Source organism: Phaseolus vulgaris, chromosome 11 (assembly GCF_051622355.1).
Source record: "Phaseolus vulgaris cultivar YP4 chromosome 11, ASM5162235v1, whole genome shotgun sequence".
Taxonomy (NCBI): Eukaryota; Viridiplantae; Streptophyta; class Magnoliopsida; order Fabales; family Fabaceae; genus Phaseolus; species Phaseolus vulgaris.
The window spans coordinates 12,293,976-12,316,908 of record NC_143508.1 but is presented as its reverse complement, the minus strand read 5'-3'; the positions used below and the strand labels follow the sequence as shown (position 1 = coordinate 12,316,908).

Sequence of the window (22,933 nt, the reverse complement as noted above, 5' to 3'; positions counted from 1 at the left end):
ATTCAATTAGCATAACTTGTAAGATTGTTTTTTTTTTAAAAAAAAAACAATAATATACTATCAAAATATATAAAGATATAAATAAAATACTGTCAATAATTCATAATTAAACGCTACTAATTATTTCACCTCAACTGTAATTAAGTGGAATAATGAGAAACTATTACATAACAAAACAAAACCCTGCCAGTTTCTAAATCAGTATCTTTATGGCACGTAATATTATTAATATTTTTAACAAATTAAAATTCTTGATTATATCTTATTCTTACCTAAAATTTGATCTCGAATTTTTTCAATTATATTTTTAAATAAATGCTTCTTTAGAATTTTTTTTAACCTCGTATATATTATAATCTATCATTTTTAATTCAAAATAGAATTCAAACGAATAATAAATAAAATAACAACAATTTTTTATCATATATTTAAATTATAATTTATACATTGATGTATTTAAAATAATTTATGTACTCAAATATTTTTATTTGATTATATTTTTTAAGATGAATTAATGTAATTTTTCTGTCAAATTAATGGTAATGACATTATTAGAAAGCAGTGACATTATTAAAAATTAATATTCTTCATCATAAATTTCAAGAAAGTGATTATTAACTCGTTTTAAAAAAATAATAAATCAATTTAAGACAATTCAATGTAGTGAAGAGAAATTAAAATAAAAATACTAGTGAAAAAAAAATCTATTTAATTTTATTTATACTAATGGAAACACAGCACGTATTAAGTGTATCCATATATTTTTATTTTTTATTATTTATATATAATTATATTTAATATTAAAATTAAATAAATTATATTATTATTCTCACACTTATATTATCAGTATAAATTTACAGTTCATTGTAATAAAAAAAAGATACATAAATTTATTAAAAACATAGTTAATATAGTAGTAATATATGGTAAATTTACTGATTATTCAATTTAATTTAATTTTAATTAAATATAAATTTTAATCAAATTCAATAAATTTAAAATTTTACAATACCTACAGATTCCCACCAATATAAATAAAAACATAGTATGGAGCACTAATAATATTTTTGTTACCTGCATTTTTTATTGATTGAGACAAATAGATTTCAATCTCATCTCTGAAATCATATTTGTCATATGAATAGTGTTGTTTCTCTTTTTTCTACAAGTTCTTCATGTATTTATTTCTCCTTTCTATTTCAAATATTTAGTCTTCAAATCTGTATTTATCGTTTTGGTGTTGATATTTTATCACTTATATTTTTCATTTTGTTATGTGTGAAAAAATAATAAACATTAAAAAATATTTAAATTTTTTAAAAATTAAATATTTATATTTACTTTTAATTAGACAATTTTAAAATTTTAAATAATTTTTTTAAAATAAGATTATATAATTTTTTAATACTATTTTTTGATAAAATTATAATAAAGAAAACTAAGTTAGTAAATAATAAGATAAACATATAGAAGGGTATTGATATATTAATTTAAAGTAAATTTCATATTTGTTAATAATATTAATTTTATTTTTAAAGTAACTTATGTGATATTTTTTTATCATAAAACTTAAGAAAACAAATAGAAAACACTCGAAGTATGAAATAGATCAATTTTAAATACAAAATGATAACATTATAAAAGACTTTCTTTATACTGGTTTCATAAGACTGTTTTTGTCTATAAAAAAATTCACATATTACAACACAATAAAAATTAAAAATTAATAACTATTAATAAAAGATGAAAAATATACTACAATACTGGAGAGTAATTAGGAAATAACAAAAATAATTAATTCAAAATTCAAACAAAAGAGTAAAAGTAACAATAATGAAATATATTTTTTTTGCGGGAGAGTTAAAGTAAATGATCATCAACCCACGGTTCAATACAAAGTTTTACTTGACTCATTCTTTTCAAATGGACAGAACAAACATCTTTAATTTGTTATTTAATAGAAAAGAAGATCAGTTTAAAATAGAAAAATAACATATCAATATCTCCACTGTCCTGCCAGTCAGATGATAACAAATAAAATAAATTTTAAAATTAAAAAATTGCTTTATTAACTTTTAAAATTATAAAATCTCCAAATAACCAAAATGAATTAATAAAATTAAATATTAAGTAAGGATAAAATAGAAAAAAAATTAGAGCAGTTAAAGTGGGAAATCCCTTTATATATATATATAAATTCATGTGTATTTGTATGTATGAGATATATGTTATTGGGTTTCAAGAGATTTGAGAAATGAGAGAGATAGAACAAGAGAGAAAAAATAAAAAAACCTGCTATACATTCAAAACTACTTCTGATAACTATTTTAAATAAGAGAATTCTCTCCTTCCTGCCAGTTAAGTGACTACATATAAAATAAAATGAATCGTAATTTTAAAATTATCAATTTAAAACAGAAAAAGTAAGTAATCTCTCGATTCTCTTGCATGACAACAATTAACTTACCAATCTATTCACTCTCCTGTCAATTGAGTGAGAACAAACAAATAAAATAAAATATTAAAATTAAAAAACTGATTTATTAACTTCTAAAATTATAAAAATTTTAAATAACAAAAATAAATTAATAAAATAAAATATTAAGCAAAGATAAAATAGGAAAACAATTTAAAGTAGTTAAATTGAAAATCTTTTTATATATAAGTATAGATAAACAAATAAGAAAAATGGTTGAATTTAATGTGATGGATTTAAATATAAATATATAATAAAGTATAAATTTATAATTAAATAATATAAAAAATATTAAAATAATAATATTAAGAATTATATGATAATTATATAAAAATAAAGTGAGTTTTGAATGTATCGCAAAAAACAAATACTTTTATCACTTGCAAAATAACCAAATTTTCTCTCATCTCAAATTTCGAAAGCCCTAACAAGAATCATTCATCTGCGAGTGGAGGCAAGTAACAAAGTCAAGTCTTTTGATGAAGAAAAACCATTTCTGGTGAAGCTTACGGAACTGTTTTCAGTGTAAAAGTGTCACTTCTCGCATTCCTCTCTCTCAATCTTCCACTTCAAGGTAACCCTTAATTTCACGGAACGAACCATAACAATTTCTTTATAATTTATAATTATCTTGTATTTTCTTTTCCATTTGTTTACCTTATTATTCCGTTCGCGTTTTCTCAGCAACGACGCCGTGGGTGAAATGTTGGGGAATAAGGATTTAGGGTTACGTCTTCTTGGCGGAGGAATTGAATCCAATTGAGTATTATTTATCGAATCATTGCTCAAAACATAGTTGACGATGGTTGAGCGAAAGCAGTTCAAGACCAAGTTATGTGTTCTGTATCAGAGAGGTCGCTGTAATCGCCATAATTGCTCCTTCGCGCATGGGAATTCCGAGCTTCGACGTTTCCCTGCCTCGTTTAGTGGTATAGTTTTCTAGTTTGCGTTGCTCATACGTAGTGCAATTGTTTTGTTATTATATTATTGTTATTAGTTGATTTTTGAGGTAAGTTGGACTGTAGATTATCTGTGTTAATGTTAGTTGAGGGATGTTTGATGAGTATTGTGATATTTGCTGCATAGGGTTTCAAGTAACAGTTCCTCAGGGTCTGATTAGGAGTGTGGTATTGGAGGGTATGGACTGGAGGATTTTTTTTTAAAAATTATTGGATTAAGAGACTTAGATATTGTAAAAATTAACAAAATATTAGGAGTTGGAGCACTAATCTATCATATACCGAAAGAGAAATATGTGAGAAAATAATTTTTTAAATTATGTAGGGATGAGTTGCCACTATCACAACATATCCTGAAAACTATATTTTTACTCCCCCAGCTTGTTTATTGACACTCTGTTATTCCATTTGTTCAGCTGAATGTCGTGTTCTTAAAAATAGTTACTTGTCTAATAGGACTGGTCCATATGTCCATTGATTCTATGTAAGCAGATACAGAAGCTTAGATATGCAATAACAAATGGCATTTGGGATTAATGTCATATTAATTTATTCAATGATAGGACGATCACATTATCTTGTTGAGACTATTGCATTTCCAGCAGTATGGATATTTCATTTAGATGAGAGATCTTCAGAAGGCATCCTACTGATTGGTTTATCTTAAAGGCGATGCTGGTGTTGTTCATGAAATTATAATTTCTTGGCAATGTTTTTATCTTCATTCCTTGAATCTATGGAACTACAGTGTTACCCCAGATCTTGCTTAGACTTACTTGGATTGCCTGCTAACATCATATTTTGATTGGAAGCAAGTTCTGCAAATTTCCAATCCTTTCATTAAAATTTCTACTGCCTGAGTGTATGGAGCGTATTCTATTCCTTTTGGCTGATACTTCTTGATATATTGTGGCTACATGGATGCTGGCAAAAGGGAATTATGAGTGGAGATGATATCAGGAGAAATCGCATCAGATATATTGTTGATGGATTTTTATTTCTTAAGCATCTTGGATATATCCCTACCTTTGAGATTATATTTTATATCTTACTTCTCTCATCAAGTTGGGGATGTGAAATGTTCTTAATCCATTGCTACCTTGATTACACTTCAAGGTATATGCTACATGCGTGGGTTTACTATATCTGTCATAGTATGAGGGTGCTAGTTTCTATCCACTTTATGCTCTTACGTGGGAGGCACTATTACTGTACGTTATTGTGTTTCTCTTGTTATTCCTGTTAATGGTAAGCTTGGTTCCATTATCATTTTTATTGCACTCTGTTTGTATCTTCTGGAATGTTTGTTGTTTTTAGTGTTAGTTTGCAATAATGGAGAATTGTTTTTATTTCAGGGAGGAGAGACTATTTAGGTAATGACTTGAGGGATAAACTTGACAGAAGGAATTTATCTCCTCGAAGATACTCACCAGCTCAAGATGCAAGAGGCCGCCAGAGCATCCGTGGTCAGACACAACAACTTTATATTTCTCCTTGCTCCTTATTTTAGTGTCATTTCTTAATTGGTTGTACCTAGGAGGTTCAGCTTTTCTGTCAATTAAATATTTATTTTTATTTCCCCACTGGCAATTTTACGCTCCATGTTCTTAGGCTGATGTCTTCATTCTTCAAACCTAGAATGGTAGGTAAAATTTATTAAACTAAGAATTGAAGAATAAAGACTTTTCTGTTATTGATTTTCTGAATCTCTCAATAGAGAGTTCGGGTATTCATAGTATAGAGATTACAAGCATTTAGGGTAACAGCTAGTAACAGAATTGGCTGTTATGATAATAGAAATTACTGCTAGCATAACAGATTGCTGCTGGCATAACTAACTACAGCTGGTAGAGGCTAATCTATATCTATTGCTTAAACCGAAGCTAAAAGTACTATCACATATACTCTATTAGTGTCTGATGTTCATTACTTCACTATGAACTGCACACCTGTTTAACTGGACATAATTGGGAGTATGCTTTTTGTATTGTAAATGTGGTTTTTCTTCATGTGCTAGATTGTGACTCTTTATGTTGGTTAATACATACATACACCAAATAGATAGAAATGTGCACATGCTGCTTTACCCAATGGTTTTATGTTTGTTCTCTTCCTAATGTTCTATGTATTAAATATTGCAGAATACAGTCCTCCAAGGTCTCTGGAGAATAAAAGGTAAATCAACCATGAATCACTAAGGATACTTTTGTGTACATATTTTAGTTTTTTGTTGGAACTAATTCTCTATTATTGTTTGTCGTCCATGTACATGTATATTAAAAATTAAAATATGCTATATTTAAGGGATAAAAATGTGAGATTTGTAATTCCATTTAGAGAGAAATAATAGATGTTGATTGGAACGCAACCTTTGAAAAGGGGAAGGAAATGGAGAATAGTGTGGATGACTTGATGCCTTGTGAATAATAGATAAGATAAGAGGTTGGCAAGTTCAAAGAAACATGCTGAGCATATGTATTTTATGTGGCATGAAATTTTCTACTATGGATCTGTGAGCTGATGAATATGAAGTTTCCATTCTTTTGTTGGCTTTTGCTATTACTTCACAATTATCTTTCACAGTAGCCACACGCTGTTTGCATGACAGCCTAATTGTTCAAAGGTGTTTAATAGAATTAGAGTTATAGGGTTTGCCAAGTTTGACATTAAGAACCTATTGAGGGAATTTCTTATCTTGACTGTGGAATATGCCTCTCTTGGAGCATGTGTTATTTCGTTTTTGTTTCAGATCCATGTTTTTGGTCTAAAATAAATATAATTAATTGCTGTTGGAGTGACAGAAGACATAGGAGAAAACAGGGTATTACTGGTCAAAGTGATACTTCTGGAAATTTGAAAGCCTCAGATAGAGTTCAAGATGAAGTAAAAGAAAGAAAAATGCTTTCCTCTGGTTCTAGGAATACTCTTGAGGAGCAGGTTTGGAAATTCTGTTTAATCTTTCTGTTGCAAAAATGTGGAAAATTCCCGAGTTTGTTATGAAAAATTGCATTTTTGTTTTTATATTTGGAACTTGTGCAGCTGAAGAAAGTAGATTCAGGTATCGGTGTTCTACAAAACCGAAAATTCCAGCTAGAGGTTAGTTTTATCTCTTATAGTTGCATCATCTTGGTGTTTTTGTCTTTGTTAACTTGTCTGTTGGACTTCCAAATCATTTGGGGAAGGGGTCCTACTAAAACTTGTTCCTTGATTTGGTTGCATAATGATGCTTCCTCTGTTTTTAAGGAATTGATTAGGTTTAAATTATTAACATGGTGAGTTTTTTACTTTACCATCACAAGCAGTTGCAACAACCTGTTATTTCTTGTCCTATCATTTGTTAACTAATGATCTCAAGAGTGGCTTTTGATATATCCATCAACTGATTAGCAAAATTCAACTAGTTGATCTGTGGGTGCGGCTAATCAACATAAATTAAACCAGTTGACATGGGGGTGCGACTAATCAACAAAATTCAACCAGTTGACATGGGGCGAGACTGATCAACAAAAATTCAACCAGGCAATGTTGTGAAACTCGAGGATCGAAGGATCATCGGAAAGGGAATTAAAACTTCTAACTCGAGGATTGTAACTCAACTCATAAGAGTTACTACTACATAAAAAAATTATATTTAATACATGGCATAATTAAAAATAGATTCACAATTCATAAAATGGTCATGCATAAAACAACCAATAAATTCATAAACGTTCTATACAAATAAACTATCCAAGAAAATCATTCATATTAATCATAGGATAATCATCGTCCTCCTCCAAATGATCTTCAGTTTCACTAATATCATCTCCACCATGCTCTTCATAATTATCAACAATTGGAGGAACCACCAAATCATTCATGGATGCAACAACACCACCTTTACTAGCATCATCTTCTTCAACTTCAACTAAGATGTCTTCATCTAAACTCTAAACTTGTATTTGTTTCTTTTTCTTCCATAGTCTATTCATCATAAGCAAGATCATCAATATTATAGTCTTTCGTTTTCCTAACATCTTTCTTCTTCATCAATTTTGAATTAGTCATCACAAACACCACATCATTCATGGTCCTTTGGTGAAACGATTTCTTTTCTTAGTGTGGACCTAAAAATTAAAATAAATTAACACATCATCTTATCATCTCTAAAATAATTATAAAATCAATTTCAATAATTTAAATTGTTACCCTTCCAATAGGGATAGAAAAACGGGGCGTGCAATGTGAGTTGGCCCGCGGCCCACAGCCTGCTGAAAAAAAAAAAGCGCAGGGCGGGCTGTCTATAACAACTCGTTGACCCACATAGGCCCACCTTGCATAACTTGCAGCCCGTGTGGGCCAAGTGTGGGGCGGTGCGGGCTGGCCCACCTAATCCGCATAACTTAAAAATCTAGAAATTTCTTTTTGCACCCCCATATTTTCTTCATGCAATCTCATATTCTAAGAAATTCTAAAATTATCCATTCCAAATTCTACAATCTAGAATACAAATTTGTATTTTGGATTTGGTAATATGGAATATTGTATAATCCGAAACACAAATTTTAACTTCCAAATTCTTTAACCTTGGAAGTCTTTGAATTTCACATTTCGAAAATTTTACTCATATCTTGTTAGGCATGTGCCGTGAGAATAATATTGTGAGACCCGAGGTTATCAAATTCCAGAGTCTACGAAGACTTGTAAGAGTTTACTTCATATAATAAAATATTTTGATTCTGTAATATGGAATATTGTACAATCTGAAACACAAATTTTAATTTCCAAATTCTTTAACCTTGGAAGTCTTTGAATTTCACATTTCGAAAATTTTACTCATATCTTGTTAGGCATGTGCCGTGAGAATAATATTGTGAGACCCAAGGTTATCAAACTTCAGAGTCTACGAAGACTTGTAAGAGTTTACTTCATATAATAAAATATTTTAATAATATAATTATTCAAAGTAATTAATTGCACAACACTAAGACAACTACATTTAATAAATGCCACAAAGTATCCCAAATATTGTTGTAGATAAGCACCCAACCAAAATAGAACTCTAGCCCAACTAAAAAAAACTACAACCCAACCAAAAAAAAACCATATGCACACCCAACTTAAAACAAAAACCAGTAGATATACACTCCTTTTAAAATAAAAGTGTAGTGTCTACCCTAATTTCCCCAACTTAAAACTAAATGTCTTGTGGCAAACAAATTAGAGAGAGCACAACTCTCTCTACCCCAATATTAGATGACGCAACCATCGTAGGTCCAAACTATGACGATGCGACCACCACAAAAGATAAACGGGACCACAACACGAGAAGAATGCGTCCACTGCACGAGACAAACACGATCATGAAAAGGCAACCACGAACAAAGGAGATGAGTTTATATGATTTTTGGTTTACAAACAGATCGTTATGGGTTTAAAGAAAAAACTCTTTAGACTTGCCAACCCGGTGGCAGACTTGCGAGTTCAACTGAGTTTCCCGAGTCCACCGAGTTGTTAAAAAACGAGTTTCCTTCCGAGTTAAATCACATGGGGTGAGTAGGAACCTAAACTCAAAAGAGCTAACTAATCAACTTGCGAGTTTGATAACCATGCTGAGACCATTTACCTAATTCATCTAAATTAAAAATATTAAATTTATTTAAAATTTATATTTAAAAATTTATTTTTCATTAATTTTTTTTAAAATATATTTTTTGCAAGCTGGTCCGTTGGCCTGTAGGCCAATCCTTATATGGGGCGGGCCAATAAAAAATTAGCAACGCGGGACGTGCCTATGCGGGGTGGGTCAGCCCGTATTGCCATCCCTACCTTTCAAAAGCACTCCAATTACATTCCCAACCGGATGAATTACAAGTCAAACTCAATACTCTAATTGCAAATCTTTGTAGTTTTGGATGTTCATCACCATATGATTCACACCATTGTAATGGAGTTTTGGTCTTGAGTGCACGTTGAGTTATCTGACTACTAAAAAATCTAGACTTGCTCTTGAAACTCTCAGTTTGAACATCAATCTTACTCATCTCGTCAATGTCTCCCACCAACCTCTCCAAACAATCATACATTCCACGTTTCACCTCATAATCAGCTATAAACTCAGGATGATAGTGCAACATGGGATTAAGGTAATAGCTTGCAGCTTGCAATGGCCTATGCAATTGGTTGTCCCATCTTTGATCAATGATTTCCCAACGGGAAGTGTAGTTAAATAAGATAAAAATAAATAAATAAATTAATCCCCAAAACAAGTCTATATTTCTAAAAAAATAAATTAGAAATCAAATATAAGTGAAAGGTAATTAGTATTACCTTTTACTAACTCCATTGAAAAGACTTTGTATCTTTTCTTTCGTAATATCCATCTCTTCATAAATAAATCCCATGACTGGTTTCTCATCTGAATCCAACATGCATAACACCTTAATTAGGGGAACAACACCGCTCAAGCAATTTAAAATGTGTTTCCAAAATCTCTTGTCCAATATCCAATTTTCCATCAACCTTCCATCTCTAGTTTTTACAAATTGACTGGATTGGCACTTCGAGGATGTGAACATCCTAATAAGTGATCCTTTATTTTCATTCAAGCATCAAAAAGTCAGATAAGAAGTGGCAAAACAAGTATTGGTTGGTCTTATCAAATCTATTCCTTTACTATATTTGTACATCAAGGAGATAAGACCAGCTCTTGAGTAAATGTAATTTGTAATTTTCTTACCATTGGCTATTGTTTCATGATGGAGTGACATTTTCTTCTCAAAATCTTCCAACATTAGATTAATCAATAGGCTGCACAAGGTGTCCAATACAACTTTTTCCTCTTTTGCATTAACAATTAATCAACTGTCTTACAATTTGCTGCATTATTGGTTACAATTTGGATGACATTCTCTTTCCCAACCTCTTCAACAACATCATCCATCATCTTGAATTTAAAGTGATGTTCTGTGTAAGGAACCCTGATATTTTGACATAAGCTGCAACATGACAAACTTTAAATGAAGTGGGCCACATACTTTTTTTTTAAAATTATCTATATGATATATTGAATTTCTTTTGACCGTAATACTTTCACTATAACCCGTAATGATTTCCATTATAACTTTGTAAAATATTTTTGGGGTTCCTGATATTTTACGTTATCCGATATTGATAACACTGGTTGATGTCTAAAGGAACAACGATCTTTGGAACCACTTTTTCATTTCCATAGACAATGTCAATGTTTCGACCTCAAGTCCACTGAGATAACTTCATTACGGTCAATCATTGTATACAAGGTATTGTTTGCTTTGGAGCTCGGAGCTCTATCACGGTTTTGTCCTTAAAAGGTGTCTTAGAGGGTCAAGGGACGAAGTTAAATTGCCCTTGGTCTCAATTCCTATGTGATGTGGGACTATTGATCTACTATCAATAGGGAATGTAACTTATTAAAAGTAGGTTAATAGGACCTATTAATCATTAACCGAACAATTCAAGAAAACAACCCAAAATCTTAAGCCAAGAATAAAGGGATATATCTACTTGTTGTACTTGAAATCAGTTGGGAAAGATACATACTTTAAAAATTAGATAATATTAGTTAAGATTTGAAGGATAACAACCAACTAACTAGGGCCTATAAAATACACCTCTCAATATGACTCGACTTGAATGTTTTGGTTTGAAGTCATTTAAACTTTGAATCACAACAAATATATCTATCGCTCATTCTGTTTAATGTGATTTTAAGCATTAACTTTTATTTTTCTCTTGATTCCTGTAGTGTAAATTTATATGCAGTCTGTAATTACGTGAATAGGTTTTTGAAGCAATTATTGGCATAAGTTTTTTCAGTATTGAAGCAGTTGCCCATGCTTTTATTTTTCAGAACTATACAATATATATGAAATATGATTTGTCTGATAAATTTTTGTTGAGGTTTGATTGTGGTACTGATATTGAAATTTTGTTTCATATGATGTCCTGGGAATACTACTTCAATCAACCTTCCAGTCTGCTTCCCTAAATTTAATTTGAAAAAAAAGTTGGTTCTTGAGCTAATGCTAATTGTCCTGTTGGAGTTGCAATTGAATTTAAATTGTGCCTTTTTATTTGTTAACTGTTATGTACAAATTCTTATTTTTGAAGGTCTACCTTGATGAGAGTATTCAAGAAGTAGATAGCCTTAAGTCTAGAATTCAGGAGCTTGAAGCTCAATTATGCAAAGAGGATGAGGAGTGCAAAAGGTACTGGAATGTTTCAATATCATGTTGATAATTTTATGTTAACTGTTACACCTCTCCATTAATTTGACATTTATTGATAATGATGTTCCCTTTCCTGCATTTCTTTGTTCTCTCTGAAACTTCAGAATTACTTCAAGAATAAGGAAATTTGTTAGAGTCCACAATCATTCGTCACAGTTACAAGATGAACTGAAGAGGCAAGTTTCCTTTTTCCAGTTTACTTTGCTTTGTACTACGCTTTAATGTCTTTTGATGTTTAATTTCCTTTGTGTGTTTGTCTAGCTGCATACCATTTCATTCATGTTTGTTTCATCATTTTATGTATAGATCTCAAGTCCGACTTCAACGGTTCGGAGATCAGCTTGTCTCAGAAATTTCTAAAATTGGTGCCAATGAAGATTTAAGCATTGATATTGTCAGTAATGGTGAAAATACTGGTCTTCTTCCAATTGTCAAGCATGTGGAGCATAATGATGCATCATCCCACAGAAAAAGGCTACATATTGAACGAGATGCTTTGGAAGATTTAAAACAAGGTAGTAGTTATGGAAAATATAGTGATTTTGGTTTTTTTAACTCTTTCTGAATTCCAGAAATACTACATTTTGCTAACGAAACATTAGGAGGTTCAAAATCAAAACTACAAATCACATTCTTATTATTCATTTGGAGGCAAGGGACATCTGCTGTCAATACTTGTGATTTCATTGTTGTGTTATGCAAATAAGTTTCATTATGTTTTATTTTAATCGGTTCACAAGTTGGTTGTTGTAATAGCGTTTTTTTATTCATGCTAATGCCTTTGTAATGCACATGCAGATAGATCAAAAGATGGCCATTTGGTTGAGACAGGTAGAACTAAGAAGCGATCTCGGTGGAATATATCAGATCAATTGAATGACGAGTCCCTTGGGGGCCCAGACAATGCAACTGAAGTTATTAGAGTTCTAGATCCTGAAGGCAGGCACAAGAGAGGAGTATGGAATTCTTCTAACAGCCTTTCTTCAGAATAAACATATAAATTCAATTCATTATGTGCGCCCTCATAGTGATAGGAATTATAACGAACTAGGTAACATGGATAATAAGCTGGTATATTGAGCATGATATTAGGAATATGATTGAGCTATGAATCCTTGGATTTGGAAATGAAAGTGTGGAATGCTTAGCTATGTTTAGCCTCAATGCGGTACATTGCTTGAGGTTGGGGGTTGTGTACCCTTAGGATTATACCGACCTGATATGAAAAGGTGTTATGCCAGTATCACGGGGTAGCCATATGTCTGAGTTATCTGTTATGGGGTCAACCGACATAGTACTATGACATTATACTCGATCATTTTGGCATTTAGTGGAGATAATGTAAGTGTTGGTAGTCATGACTTGTTAAGAGAGTATGTGAAGAGAGAGTGTTCATATCAAGCAGAGACGCGCCAAAAACGTGAGGCAAAAGAGGAGACACCCGAACATGGGGTTGTTTTTTAGGGGATTCACTCGTCATATCTTCCTTAAATAGCAATTGAGGGAATAAATAAAGATCACAATGAATAATGAATGCACTGGCTAGGATGTCTGAGATCATACCTGAAGCTCTAACTGGAACAAATTCCATTGTTGTTCTGCTCTACTTTCACACTTAATAAAGCACTGCTTGTTTTAGTGTGTTGCATTCTTCATGGTTTTGCCCTTAGTGGTCCCTTTTTGTTTGTTTCATTCATACGTCAAGCAGCTTATCTTAATGCGTATTGTCATTAAAAATTACCATTCCTAATTTTCACTATGAATGTGCAGTTGAAGCAACCTAGGATTGAAGTGCCATCAACTAGCATGGCAGCTCATGTGGCTGATGATGACGTTGATATTGAACTTTACAACGGAACTGACGTCAATGAAACTGCAAATACAGAAAATGAGAATGGTGTGCCATATAAGGTGAAGGCTGCACCACTTATGCTTCCCCCAGCTTTGATACCTCGCAGCAATTATTCGAAGGTTAGTTCTTCTTGGGTGCCATGCCAATTTTACATCCGTAAAGCACTTCTAAGAAACATTTGTAAAAGTACTTTAATTTCATGTGTAGTACGAGGGTAACGACGAGAATGTTGATGTGGATGGCTGATGAAGAGGCAGCAGGGTCACATGTGGTTTAGTCTAATCAGTAGTATGGGCAGTTTCTAACTTTGTTTTGGTGGCTGGAATGTGAATGCCTAACTGGAGAATTTGAAAATAGAGGATGGGATGCAAGGTCGGAAACAAGAAACGAAAGATTTGTGGATCTAATTGATTATCTATTTTGTGTTGGAGTTCTTGATGTGGTTATAATTGTAATGCTCTGTTGTGTATGATATTTTTTGGTTTTCCAGATCTAATCATTGAACTGTTTTAAAGTATATCGCATGCAATATTCTACATCCTAGAGAGGATCTTTTTGATTCTCCATATCCATGACTGTTGAGAATTTAAAATGATGAAATTTTAGAAGAGCCCCTTTTAATTTAGGATAGGCTTAGGGAATGGTATCCTTGTTCAAAGGCTTATTGTTTACATATATAACAAATATAATTTTAGGATAACCATTTAGTATGGAATGTAAAATAATTTATTTTCATGGTAAATTTAAAAGAAAGGGGGAATTTGTTTGTGGTTTCAATATGGAAATTAATTATCTTTTGCGGGATAAAATGAAAGGAAAAAGTTAGGTTAAAAACTAGGGTAGCTTTCAATTATAAGAATTCAAGAAATGTATTAACGAAGATCATCATACCCTAGTTTAGTTTGTTTTAATTTTTTTACAAGGTAAAACAACTTGGTTGCTATTATTAGTACTATTATTAAGTAAAACTAATTTATAACAATTTTTAGCTATTTTTTGAATAATGTATTTTTAACTACTAACTTTCAGTTTGGAGATGCTATTGTTCTATTCTTTAAATTATTACTCTGTTAAAATTTTATTTTAGTTATTGATAGAAGGTAGTTTTTTATTTTTATGAGACTATTTCTTAACAACGGTATTAATTAACATAATCACAATGTGATGTCTACTTAAAAATAGGTGATTCTATTTTTTAAAAAATTGATTAAAAATGTTTTAAGATATAATATATCTGTATGAATAAAATATTTTAAAAAATACCATGTAAGTAAATTTATTCATATCATTTTATATTTTATCATTTTTTTTACATTTAATTTTACTAAGCTAGTTTAAAAGTTCTAAGTTATTAATTAGTTTTTCAAATTTTAGTTTAAGTATACATTTTTTTCGGTGTAATTGATATTTTAGCTTCAGTATTGCGTAAATATTTATTTATTTATTTTTAGTATTGTTAAAATTATAACAAATACTTTTTAATATATCAATTATGTTTTAAATATAGTAAATAATACATAATATTATTCTTATTATTATTATTATTTATAATAATTATTATCACAATATTATTATTTTTACTATTGTTATCACTGGTATCATAATCACTTTGTTTACCATGTTTAAAATCATTATTCTCATCATTTTTATTTTTAACATTATAAAATACATAATTTTTTTTACTATCATTATTCTTTTTAATCTCATCCTCCTTTATTATTTGTCGTTATCATTTAACTAATATTATTTTTATTATCTTTTTATCCTACTCTTATATTTCATTATATCATCAGTTAACGTTTTAAAATCATACAAGATTTAAATAGTCATTATAATAATTAATAAAATTATCGTGAGAGAGAGAGACTATAAAAAAACATTTTATATTGTGTCATCTTTATTAAATATTTGTTTTGTATGTAAATTGATAGAATAGAATAAAAATTATAAAGTAGTTTTTTTAGAATAGGAGAAAATTGTAAATTAATAAAAGGCGTTTTAAATAGCACACATGATCACACTTTGGATGGGACGGTGATGAGTTTGCAAACAGAAGGAGCTTTACAAAATGGATATTATCATAAAGATTTAAAAAATAAAATGAAATAATTTTTTTCACAAGTTAAAATTAACTATCTTATTTGTAACAAAAAACTTAATCAAAATGTTTTATTTTTTAATATAAAATTATTTGCATGAGATAAAAAAAAAGAGTGACCCGTTGAATTTGTTTAGACCTAAATATAATAATTTAGTTTTCATATCTATTATATCTTAAAATGATTAAATTGATGTTTATGTCCTATTTATATCAGGGTCTCTGTACAAAGAAGGAGAAGTAGGATGAAGAGATGTACAATATTTGAAGAAAAAATCTTGAGGTTAATTTATCTTTATTCTTATTCACATGAAATTAGAATTTTTAACCAAAATAAAATCATTAGTATTTATTTTCTCTAGTGATATATTGTATCAAATATTTATCAAAATAGTGTATTAGGTTAAATAATTATCTAAATAACACAATTTATTGTAATAGTTCAAATTTTGATTATATTCTAATTTTATTTTTTATTTAAAAATAAAGGTAAGAGTATTAATAATCTTGAGTTTTTAAAAAATAATTATTTCATTAAATTGGTTTGGAAAAAAATTTCTTAAAAATATTATTTAAAAAAATAATTATATAAAATATAAAAATTTAGAAAAACAATCATTTGATGAAATAATTATCTACAAAGGATATATTTTAAGTAATAATTATTTAGAAAAATATGTAAGTAAAAAAATTTGTTAAAAAATCAACATTAATCAATTTTGAAATTATGGTTTGAAATTTTTATAGAAAATTAGGAAATATTTTTTTTAAATAGTAGAAAATATTTTATATAATTTAAATTATTGATTTGTGAATAATAAATATAATAATTAAAATATTTATAAACTAATTTTGTTAATATTGTGTTTTAGTGAAAGTAAATAGTCTAATATTTTTTAGGATAAACGGTCCGATATAAGTGTCTAACCAAACTGCTCGAATGAAACATCTACCAAATTACACCAAAGTTAAGTTGTTTTGAATGAAAATGAAAAATAAAACACAGATTAAAGAATTAGAAAATTAAATGTGCTATATCTCATGAGTATAATTGGAAATAAATCTTCTTTAGGAAAAATCTCTATTAAAACTAAAAATAGAGCAAATCTTCTAAAAAATATGTTGTCTAATTAAATCTTCTTTAAATATCTTTTACATCAATAGCAGTGAGTTTAATTATAATTAATGCAAAAATTTGTATTATTTAGATAATTATTTGACATAATATACTATTAAAGTGAGTTTAATTATAATTAATGAAAATATGAATGATTTGTTTGACCCAATATGCTATTAAGAGTAAACTGTACTCTTAGATAGTTATTTGGTACAATATGTTATTAGGGTAAATATTGAAAAATAATCTAAACTTACCGTACTTTTATCAAAATTTTAAGAAATGAAAAAAAGAAGTTTAAGAAATATTTTTTAAACCTAATCTTTTATATATTGTACATATATAATGGTGTTGTGAAAATATTATATGTTTCAAAGTAATACTTTCATAATTATTTCACATTTGTTAATTATATATATTATAATAATAATTAATAAATAAAATTATTAACAACAAATAAAATACTTTTACTTATCATTATCTTCTATTTAAATTAAACAATTTCATCTTTATTTTATTTTTATTTTTCAGTCATTTGGTTAACTCATGTAAACAGTTTTTAATTAAAATTTACACTACTAAATGCTAATCATACTATACCTTTTTTTTTAGTTTGAAATCGCTTTCTATATATAAGATATTTTTAGTTTAATAATAATCTACACTTAAGAAGAACAAATTAAAAAGAAGTTATAAATATACAAAAAAAAATTAAGAATGTGATGATCAAATCAAAATTATATGTTACATGTAAAAAACTAAATTTAAAATACATAATAGATGTAAATTTCTGAAACATTTACACGTATGTAGGGTTAAAAAGCCTTTAACACATTTGGAATCAATTGATAACTTTTGATTTATATCCAAATGTGATTAGTTTGCAACAGATTTACCTTTTCCTAATTATGACTTTTGATTTATAGGCAAATTGGCAGACAAAAAGAGAATAAAAATCTTTGAAAATAGTTGTTGTAAAAAAGTAGCAAACTTTATTTTAATGTGTAATTAAAAAGTATTAGTTTTTTCATAAAATAAAATTCGTTTAACTAAATGAGCAATTAAACTAAAAACAAGAAATTAAATTGATTTTTGGAATAACTCGTGTGGGAGAAGTGGGGTCCACACTGAAACGCGCACTGTATTCTCATTTCTGACAGTCTCACACACAAACCGCATTCACGTTTCAACTGCTTATGACACACTTCGTCACTCGCACTCAACTCGCCCGAGTCACGCCCTTAATTCATAGCTCCAAACATCATCTCTTTACATCAATTCCTTGTTTCCAATTCCTCTCTTTCCCCCAATTCTCTACCAAATCCTCCGCTCTCGCCCGCCGCCGAACGCGCTCTTCCCTTCGCCCCGCAATGGACGCAAAACCGCCGGAATCCGCCGCCTCGGGCGAGGACTTCGTCCACGTCGCGGATCTGAAGATGGAGAGCCTGTCTGAGAGCATGGTTCGAATTGACGAGCCTTCCGACGCCGACGCTGCGCCTGATGACACGCCGGATTCCGATCGTCGTCCGGTCACTCTCCCGGAGGAGCTATCAAGAAACGTTCTTGTCCTCACATGCGAGTCGGCCGCCGAAGGCGGCGTCTGCGACGTTTACTTGGTTGGAACCGCTCATGTCTCAGAGGTATTGGTTCTGGTAGTTCAGAATCAGCTTTTAGGTTTTGTTATGCTACACATTGTCACTATGTTCAACGAGAACGAATAATTAGGGATTGGTCTATTTTATTTTGTTCTGTATTTATTTCAATCGGGACTGTTATTGTTTCATTTTCTAAGAGGATGTAGGACCGTGTTTTTACTTCATCGTATCAATTCTTGTTGTTGTAATAATAAGTACAGTTTGTGAATTGCTGAGAGTTCAAAATTTATGCCGAATTTTGTTGCAGGAATCAAGCAGAGAAGTTCAAGCTATAGTGAATATTCTGAAACCGCAGGTTTTTTTTTTTCCCTTTTGAACTTACTAATGCTTGGCTGATGGATTGATCCTTCACTTGCTTAATTGCTTGCTCTTGGTTTCATGATGCCCCTTCCTGACTTTGGATTTTTACTGATGAAAACCTTTGGCTGGCCTTTGTTTTTTACAGGCTGTCTTCCTAGAGTTGTGCTCCAGTCGTGTTGCAGTGCTTACACTTCAAAATCTCAAGGTTTGTTTTGTATATTTCCTTTGTAGTTTAATCCGTTAAATGTTGGGAGTTGCCGTAATTTTAACTTGGAAGGTTTTGTGGTTTAATCACACATGCTAGGGTTGAGGGACACCCTAAGTCCAATTTCTAAGAGTATGAACCTTCCCCCCTGACCACCCTAATTTGTAACTTATGTGCATAAGTCGCAAAGTGTGGTGAAATATTTGACTGTTCCAATTTGTAGGGAGTGGCAGCACTCTTTAGTTCTGTATTCGATGAGTGGATTGTTTGAAAGATAAAGTATCAAATGGCTGGGTACTTGTATGGCTTACTCGGTGTTTCACAGAAGGATGAAACACACATAGAAACTCATTTTACCCTGATGATTTAAACCTTTTAGCTTTCAATTCAACTTAGGAATAGTTTAGTTTACTTCTCCTTTTTCTTAAAGGAGAAATAAATCATCTCTTAAAGCAATACAATGATAATTGTGTTTGTGATTATTATTTAATTTTCCACATGCCTTATTCAAACCTAGTATCAACTAACTTCGTTGATTCCAGTATATTAATCTGGTTCTCATTCAGTTGTTTGTATGATTTTTTTTTGGTTCTGCCAGGTACCCACTATGGGAGAAATGGTTACAATGTTGAAGAAAAAACATAACATGTTTGAAGTGCTTTATGGCTGGTTCCTTGCAAAGGCAGGTTTCTAGACAATCATGTCTCATCCTTTAATCGGCTTTCAATTATCACCCTTTCATTATCCTATAATGCTATGTATCTCATATATCCTGCTATTAAGTTTCTGACAGATTGCTAGCAAGCTTGAGGTCTTTCCTGGCTCTGAGTTTCGTGTGGCCTATGAAGAAGCCATCAAGTATGGTGGCAGAGTGATTCTTGGTGATCGCCCTGTACAGGTGGGAGGAGTTTTTCATTTTAATATGTTGAATGCGGATAAAATTTCTACTATTTGTTGATGTGAAATATTCCTCTGAATAATAAAGAGTCATGTTTCTTACACTTCTCTCTAGAAGTTATATTGATAGTATTGCAAGTATATTGTAATGTATTATTCATTAGAATATCTTGGACTCCTGGTGTTCTTAAGAGTAAATTCATGTTGCATAATCACTAGAAAACCTTGTAGTATATTCAGTGACCGGAAAGTAACTATATTCATTTTTTCCAAACAGGGGGATTCTTTGTGTTATAAAGAAGTTTCTTTATCTCATTTTGCTAGCATATTTGTAAATCCAAATACTCTTCTTCTCAGAAAAGAAAGGAAAAGTAAAGATGCTGTTCTAGTGGCTAGAACCCATGTCCACTATGTAACACAACAGCATTCTCCAAGCTTACCTCTAACTTGTCGATTCTATTGGAGAAATACCTTTATTTTTTCTGGAGTCCTGAATCTATTAAAAATACTTACTAGAAAAGGTTTAATGCATATTAATAAATATTTCAAATGATTTCTGTAAGCATGGGAGAAATACCGACATGTTCTAAATTAGATTAATATGATCAACATGTACTATTTATTATGTGAGCTTTCAACTTGGTTTAATTGGCATGAAGAGACTCTTTTTTTTATGTATTAATGGATTCTGATTTTTATTGATACAGATTACATTAAGGAGAACATGGAGTAAGATGCCACTTTGGCATAAAACAAAATTGTTATATTCTTTACTTTTCCAGGCAGTTTTTTTACCCAGCTCTGATGATCTTAACAAGATGGTAAATTTCATAATTCTTATGTAGTAGTGATAAGTTTGAATTGATAGTGTGCGCGCTATGTAGTTGTCTATATACTAACTTGCTTTTGCTTTCTTCAGCTGAAGGAAATGGATGACAGTGACATGCTAACTCTGGTTATACAGGAAATGAGTAAGGAGTTTCCAACTTTAATGGAGACTCTTGTGCATGAGCGGGATCAGTAAGTCGTATTGCACTTAATATCAATTTACTATTTTATTTATTGCTTCTATTAGCTGTCACTTGCTTCCCTCTCTCCCCTTGCTCTCTAGGGAATGCTTCAGTTAGCACTTGTCACCCCACTATGTTACCATTTAGCACCAGGGTCCTTGTTGGAGGGTGTCCTGGGTATGGTTCTGGTATTGACATCTTCGGCATATTTTTGTAACCTTGATGATCTGAAATTCAATACCATGGAGGCATGGATCTTTTACCCTGAATGCCTTTTTTGCTTCAGAGCGTAGGATATGAGAAACCTTTTAAACAAATCATATTTTGGAGGTTTTTTTTAGGGGTCCATATGCCTTTCAAGTAGTACAGCAGGCAGTGGTGGAGCTAGATGAGGGTAGAATATTATAAATGTTTACGGGAGGCCATGCATTAGAAGTGTAAACTCGGAAACAATTTTTTTTGCAATATTTAATATTTTGTAGAAATTCTAGTGGGGGCTATTTGGGACCAGAGAATTCTGGTGAGCTAAATGATATGCCTCTTAACAGATATGATCAGTATATTCTAGTCCTTAGCATCATGAGGGATCAACTATCTGATTATGGACTATATGCATATCAGTAAAGAAATTAGGTCATACAACTTTCTTTTATCTCATTCTCAGAACTTCCTTTTTATCTCATTCTCTGAAGTTGGAACTACATCTATATGTATTAGTAAGAAGAACATGTTCCAACTTGAATAAAATGAAACATGGCCATAATTGTCTGAAATTGTGGTATTCTCTCTCTGCCCTCTGGTGGTGTGGAGGATGCTATTGTTAATCTAAAAACTTTGGTATGCCTCTCATGCTTTTGATAACTAGAGAATGTCCTTGTAATCTCTACAATGATGCAGTCTCTTACCCTTGTTTGGTTAAAATTAGACCATGTGGTGTGGAGAGGGTGTTAATAATTTGTAGTATTACAAAGGGTAGCATCGAGGGTGACTGCCCGTTCAATTGACCGTTTGCTGTGTGATAAGTTTTTCTACAGTTTAGTTTATAAATTTTACATGATTTGACTTTCCTCCATCCAGGTACATGTCCTCCACATTATTAAAAGTGGCGAGTGAAAATAGCTCAGTTGTTGCTGTTGTTGGAAAGGGTCATTTACAGGGAATTAAGAAGCATTGGAAGCAACCTGTCGTGGTGGGTGAACATTTAGTTATTTGTATGGTATAATCCGCAATTTAGAGTATTTTTATCACAAAATTGTATAACCGGTCATATGAACCGGTTTTTCTCCCCTTATTTTGCAATATCTTTCCAAAATCATACAGTTATGCTTTTATTATTCATTATCAGATTTTCTTACCTCAATTCACCACGTTTTCTTTTTTCAGATGAAGGATCTCATGACAATTCCATCTGTTGAACCAGCTATATCTGCAATAAGAATCGTGACATCTGTTGGTGTTGCCGTGGCTGGGGTGGCCATTATATCAGGCATCTATCTTTCATGCAAGAAATAACTTTCCTATTAGAGATGATGCTATCGTCCACATCAACGTTGATGTAGGAATTGAAACATGTAATAGGCGAGTCAACCATCAACAAAGTTGATGCATAAGCTATTTAACCCTTTTTCGAATCAAGAATAACAATTCTTTTTAAATCTTTACATAGAAATCATGTTAATTACAACACTAATACTCCGTCAGATAGTTCCATTTTAACAGGAATTCTAAGAGGGGTAGAAAATGGTATGCTTACAATTTCATATTCTTGCTGATATAGCTGTTGAGAATAAAAACATTAGTGATTCCAAATGATATTTCAAAGAATACAAACAGAAGAGAGATACGTATATGTACCGAGCAAGTATTAAATCTTTAACATTTTGAATATCAAGAACGCGAAGTAAATGGAAACAGATTTGAAATAATACATAATATAATTATTACTTTTCATTCATTGGAAAACTCATGTTATGCAAGAGGTGGGAGAGATAGAGAAATGAAAAGGGTGGTAATTTGTCCAAATTCGAGTTAACCTTATCTCTCATATATGCGGGCAAAAAAACGATTTTTTGAATACTAATTTAGTAAGAAAGGCTGAATAGGGTTTTTGGTTTA

The 22,933-nt window shown here is 30.8% G+C and overlaps 2 protein-coding genes across 3 annotated transcripts; both read left to right on the top strand.

The window, feature by feature from the left end:
* Nucleotides 1-2,827: 2,827 nt before the first annotated feature.
* On the top strand, nucleotides 2,828-14,053 carry LOC137818359 (Zinc finger C-x8-C-x5-C-x3-H type family protein). Of its 2 annotated transcripts, none has more exons than XM_068621741.1 (12): nucleotides 2,828-3,050; nucleotides 3,161-3,405; nucleotides 4,791-4,901; nucleotides 5,577-5,610; nucleotides 6,240-6,372; nucleotides 6,475-6,531; nucleotides 11,566-11,663; nucleotides 11,789-11,860; nucleotides 11,991-12,199; nucleotides 12,483-12,640; nucleotides 13,455-13,655; nucleotides 13,744-14,053. In XM_068621741.1, the coding sequence occupies exons 2-12, from the start codon at nucleotides 3,279-3,281 to the stop codon at nucleotides 13,780-13,782; spliced, it is 1,239 nt and encodes a 412-aa protein (XP_068477842.1). In that variant the 5' UTR covers nucleotides 2,828-3,050; nucleotides 3,161-3,278; the 3' UTR covers nucleotides 13,783-14,053. The 2 variants fall into 2 exon arrangements, with proteins under 2 accessions (XP_068477842.1, XP_068477835.1); XM_068621734.1 differs by having other exon boundaries at nucleotides 6,237-6,372.
* Nucleotides 14,054-17,858: 3,805 nt separating this feature from the next.
* LOC137822202 (TraB family protein) lies at nucleotides 17,859-22,508 on the top strand. Its single transcript, XM_068627103.1, has 9 exons — nucleotides 17,859-18,391; nucleotides 18,654-18,701; nucleotides 18,852-18,911; nucleotides 19,510-19,593; nucleotides 19,705-19,809; nucleotides 20,516-20,629; nucleotides 20,728-20,828; nucleotides 21,896-22,007; nucleotides 22,202-22,508. Exons 1-9 carry the CDS (start codon nucleotides 17,948-17,950, stop codon nucleotides 22,328-22,330), a joined length of 1,197 nt encoding a protein of 398 aa, XP_068483204.1. The 5' UTR covers nucleotides 17,859-17,947; the 3' UTR covers nucleotides 22,331-22,508.
* The last annotated feature ends 425 nt before the right edge of the window (nucleotides 22,509-22,933 follow it).

Coding starts and splice junctions, on each gene's coding strand:
- LOC137818359 (XM_068621734.1), top strand. CDS start 3,279: ATGGTTGAGCGAAAGCAGTTCAAGACCAAGTTATGTGTTCTGTATCAG. Junction 3,406..4,790: donor TTTCCCTGCCTCGTTTAGTG/GTATAGTTTTCT, acceptor TTTTTATTTCAG/GGAGGAGAGACTATTTAGGT. Junction 12,200..12,482: donor TTTGGAAGATTTAAAACAAG/GTAGTAGTTATG, acceptor ATGCACATGCAG/ATAGATCAAAAGATGGCCAT.
- LOC137822202 (XM_068627103.1), top strand. CDS start 17,948: ATGACACACTTCGTCACTCGCACTCAACTCGCCCGAGTCACGCCCTTA. Junction 19,594..19,704: donor ATGGCTGGTTCCTTGCAAAG/GCAGGTTTCTAG, acceptor AGTTTCTGACAG/ATTGCTAGCAAGCTTGAGGT. Junction 20,630..20,727: donor CTGATGATCTTAACAAGATG/GTAAATTTCATA, acceptor TGCTTTCTTCAG/CTGAAGGAAATGGATGACAG.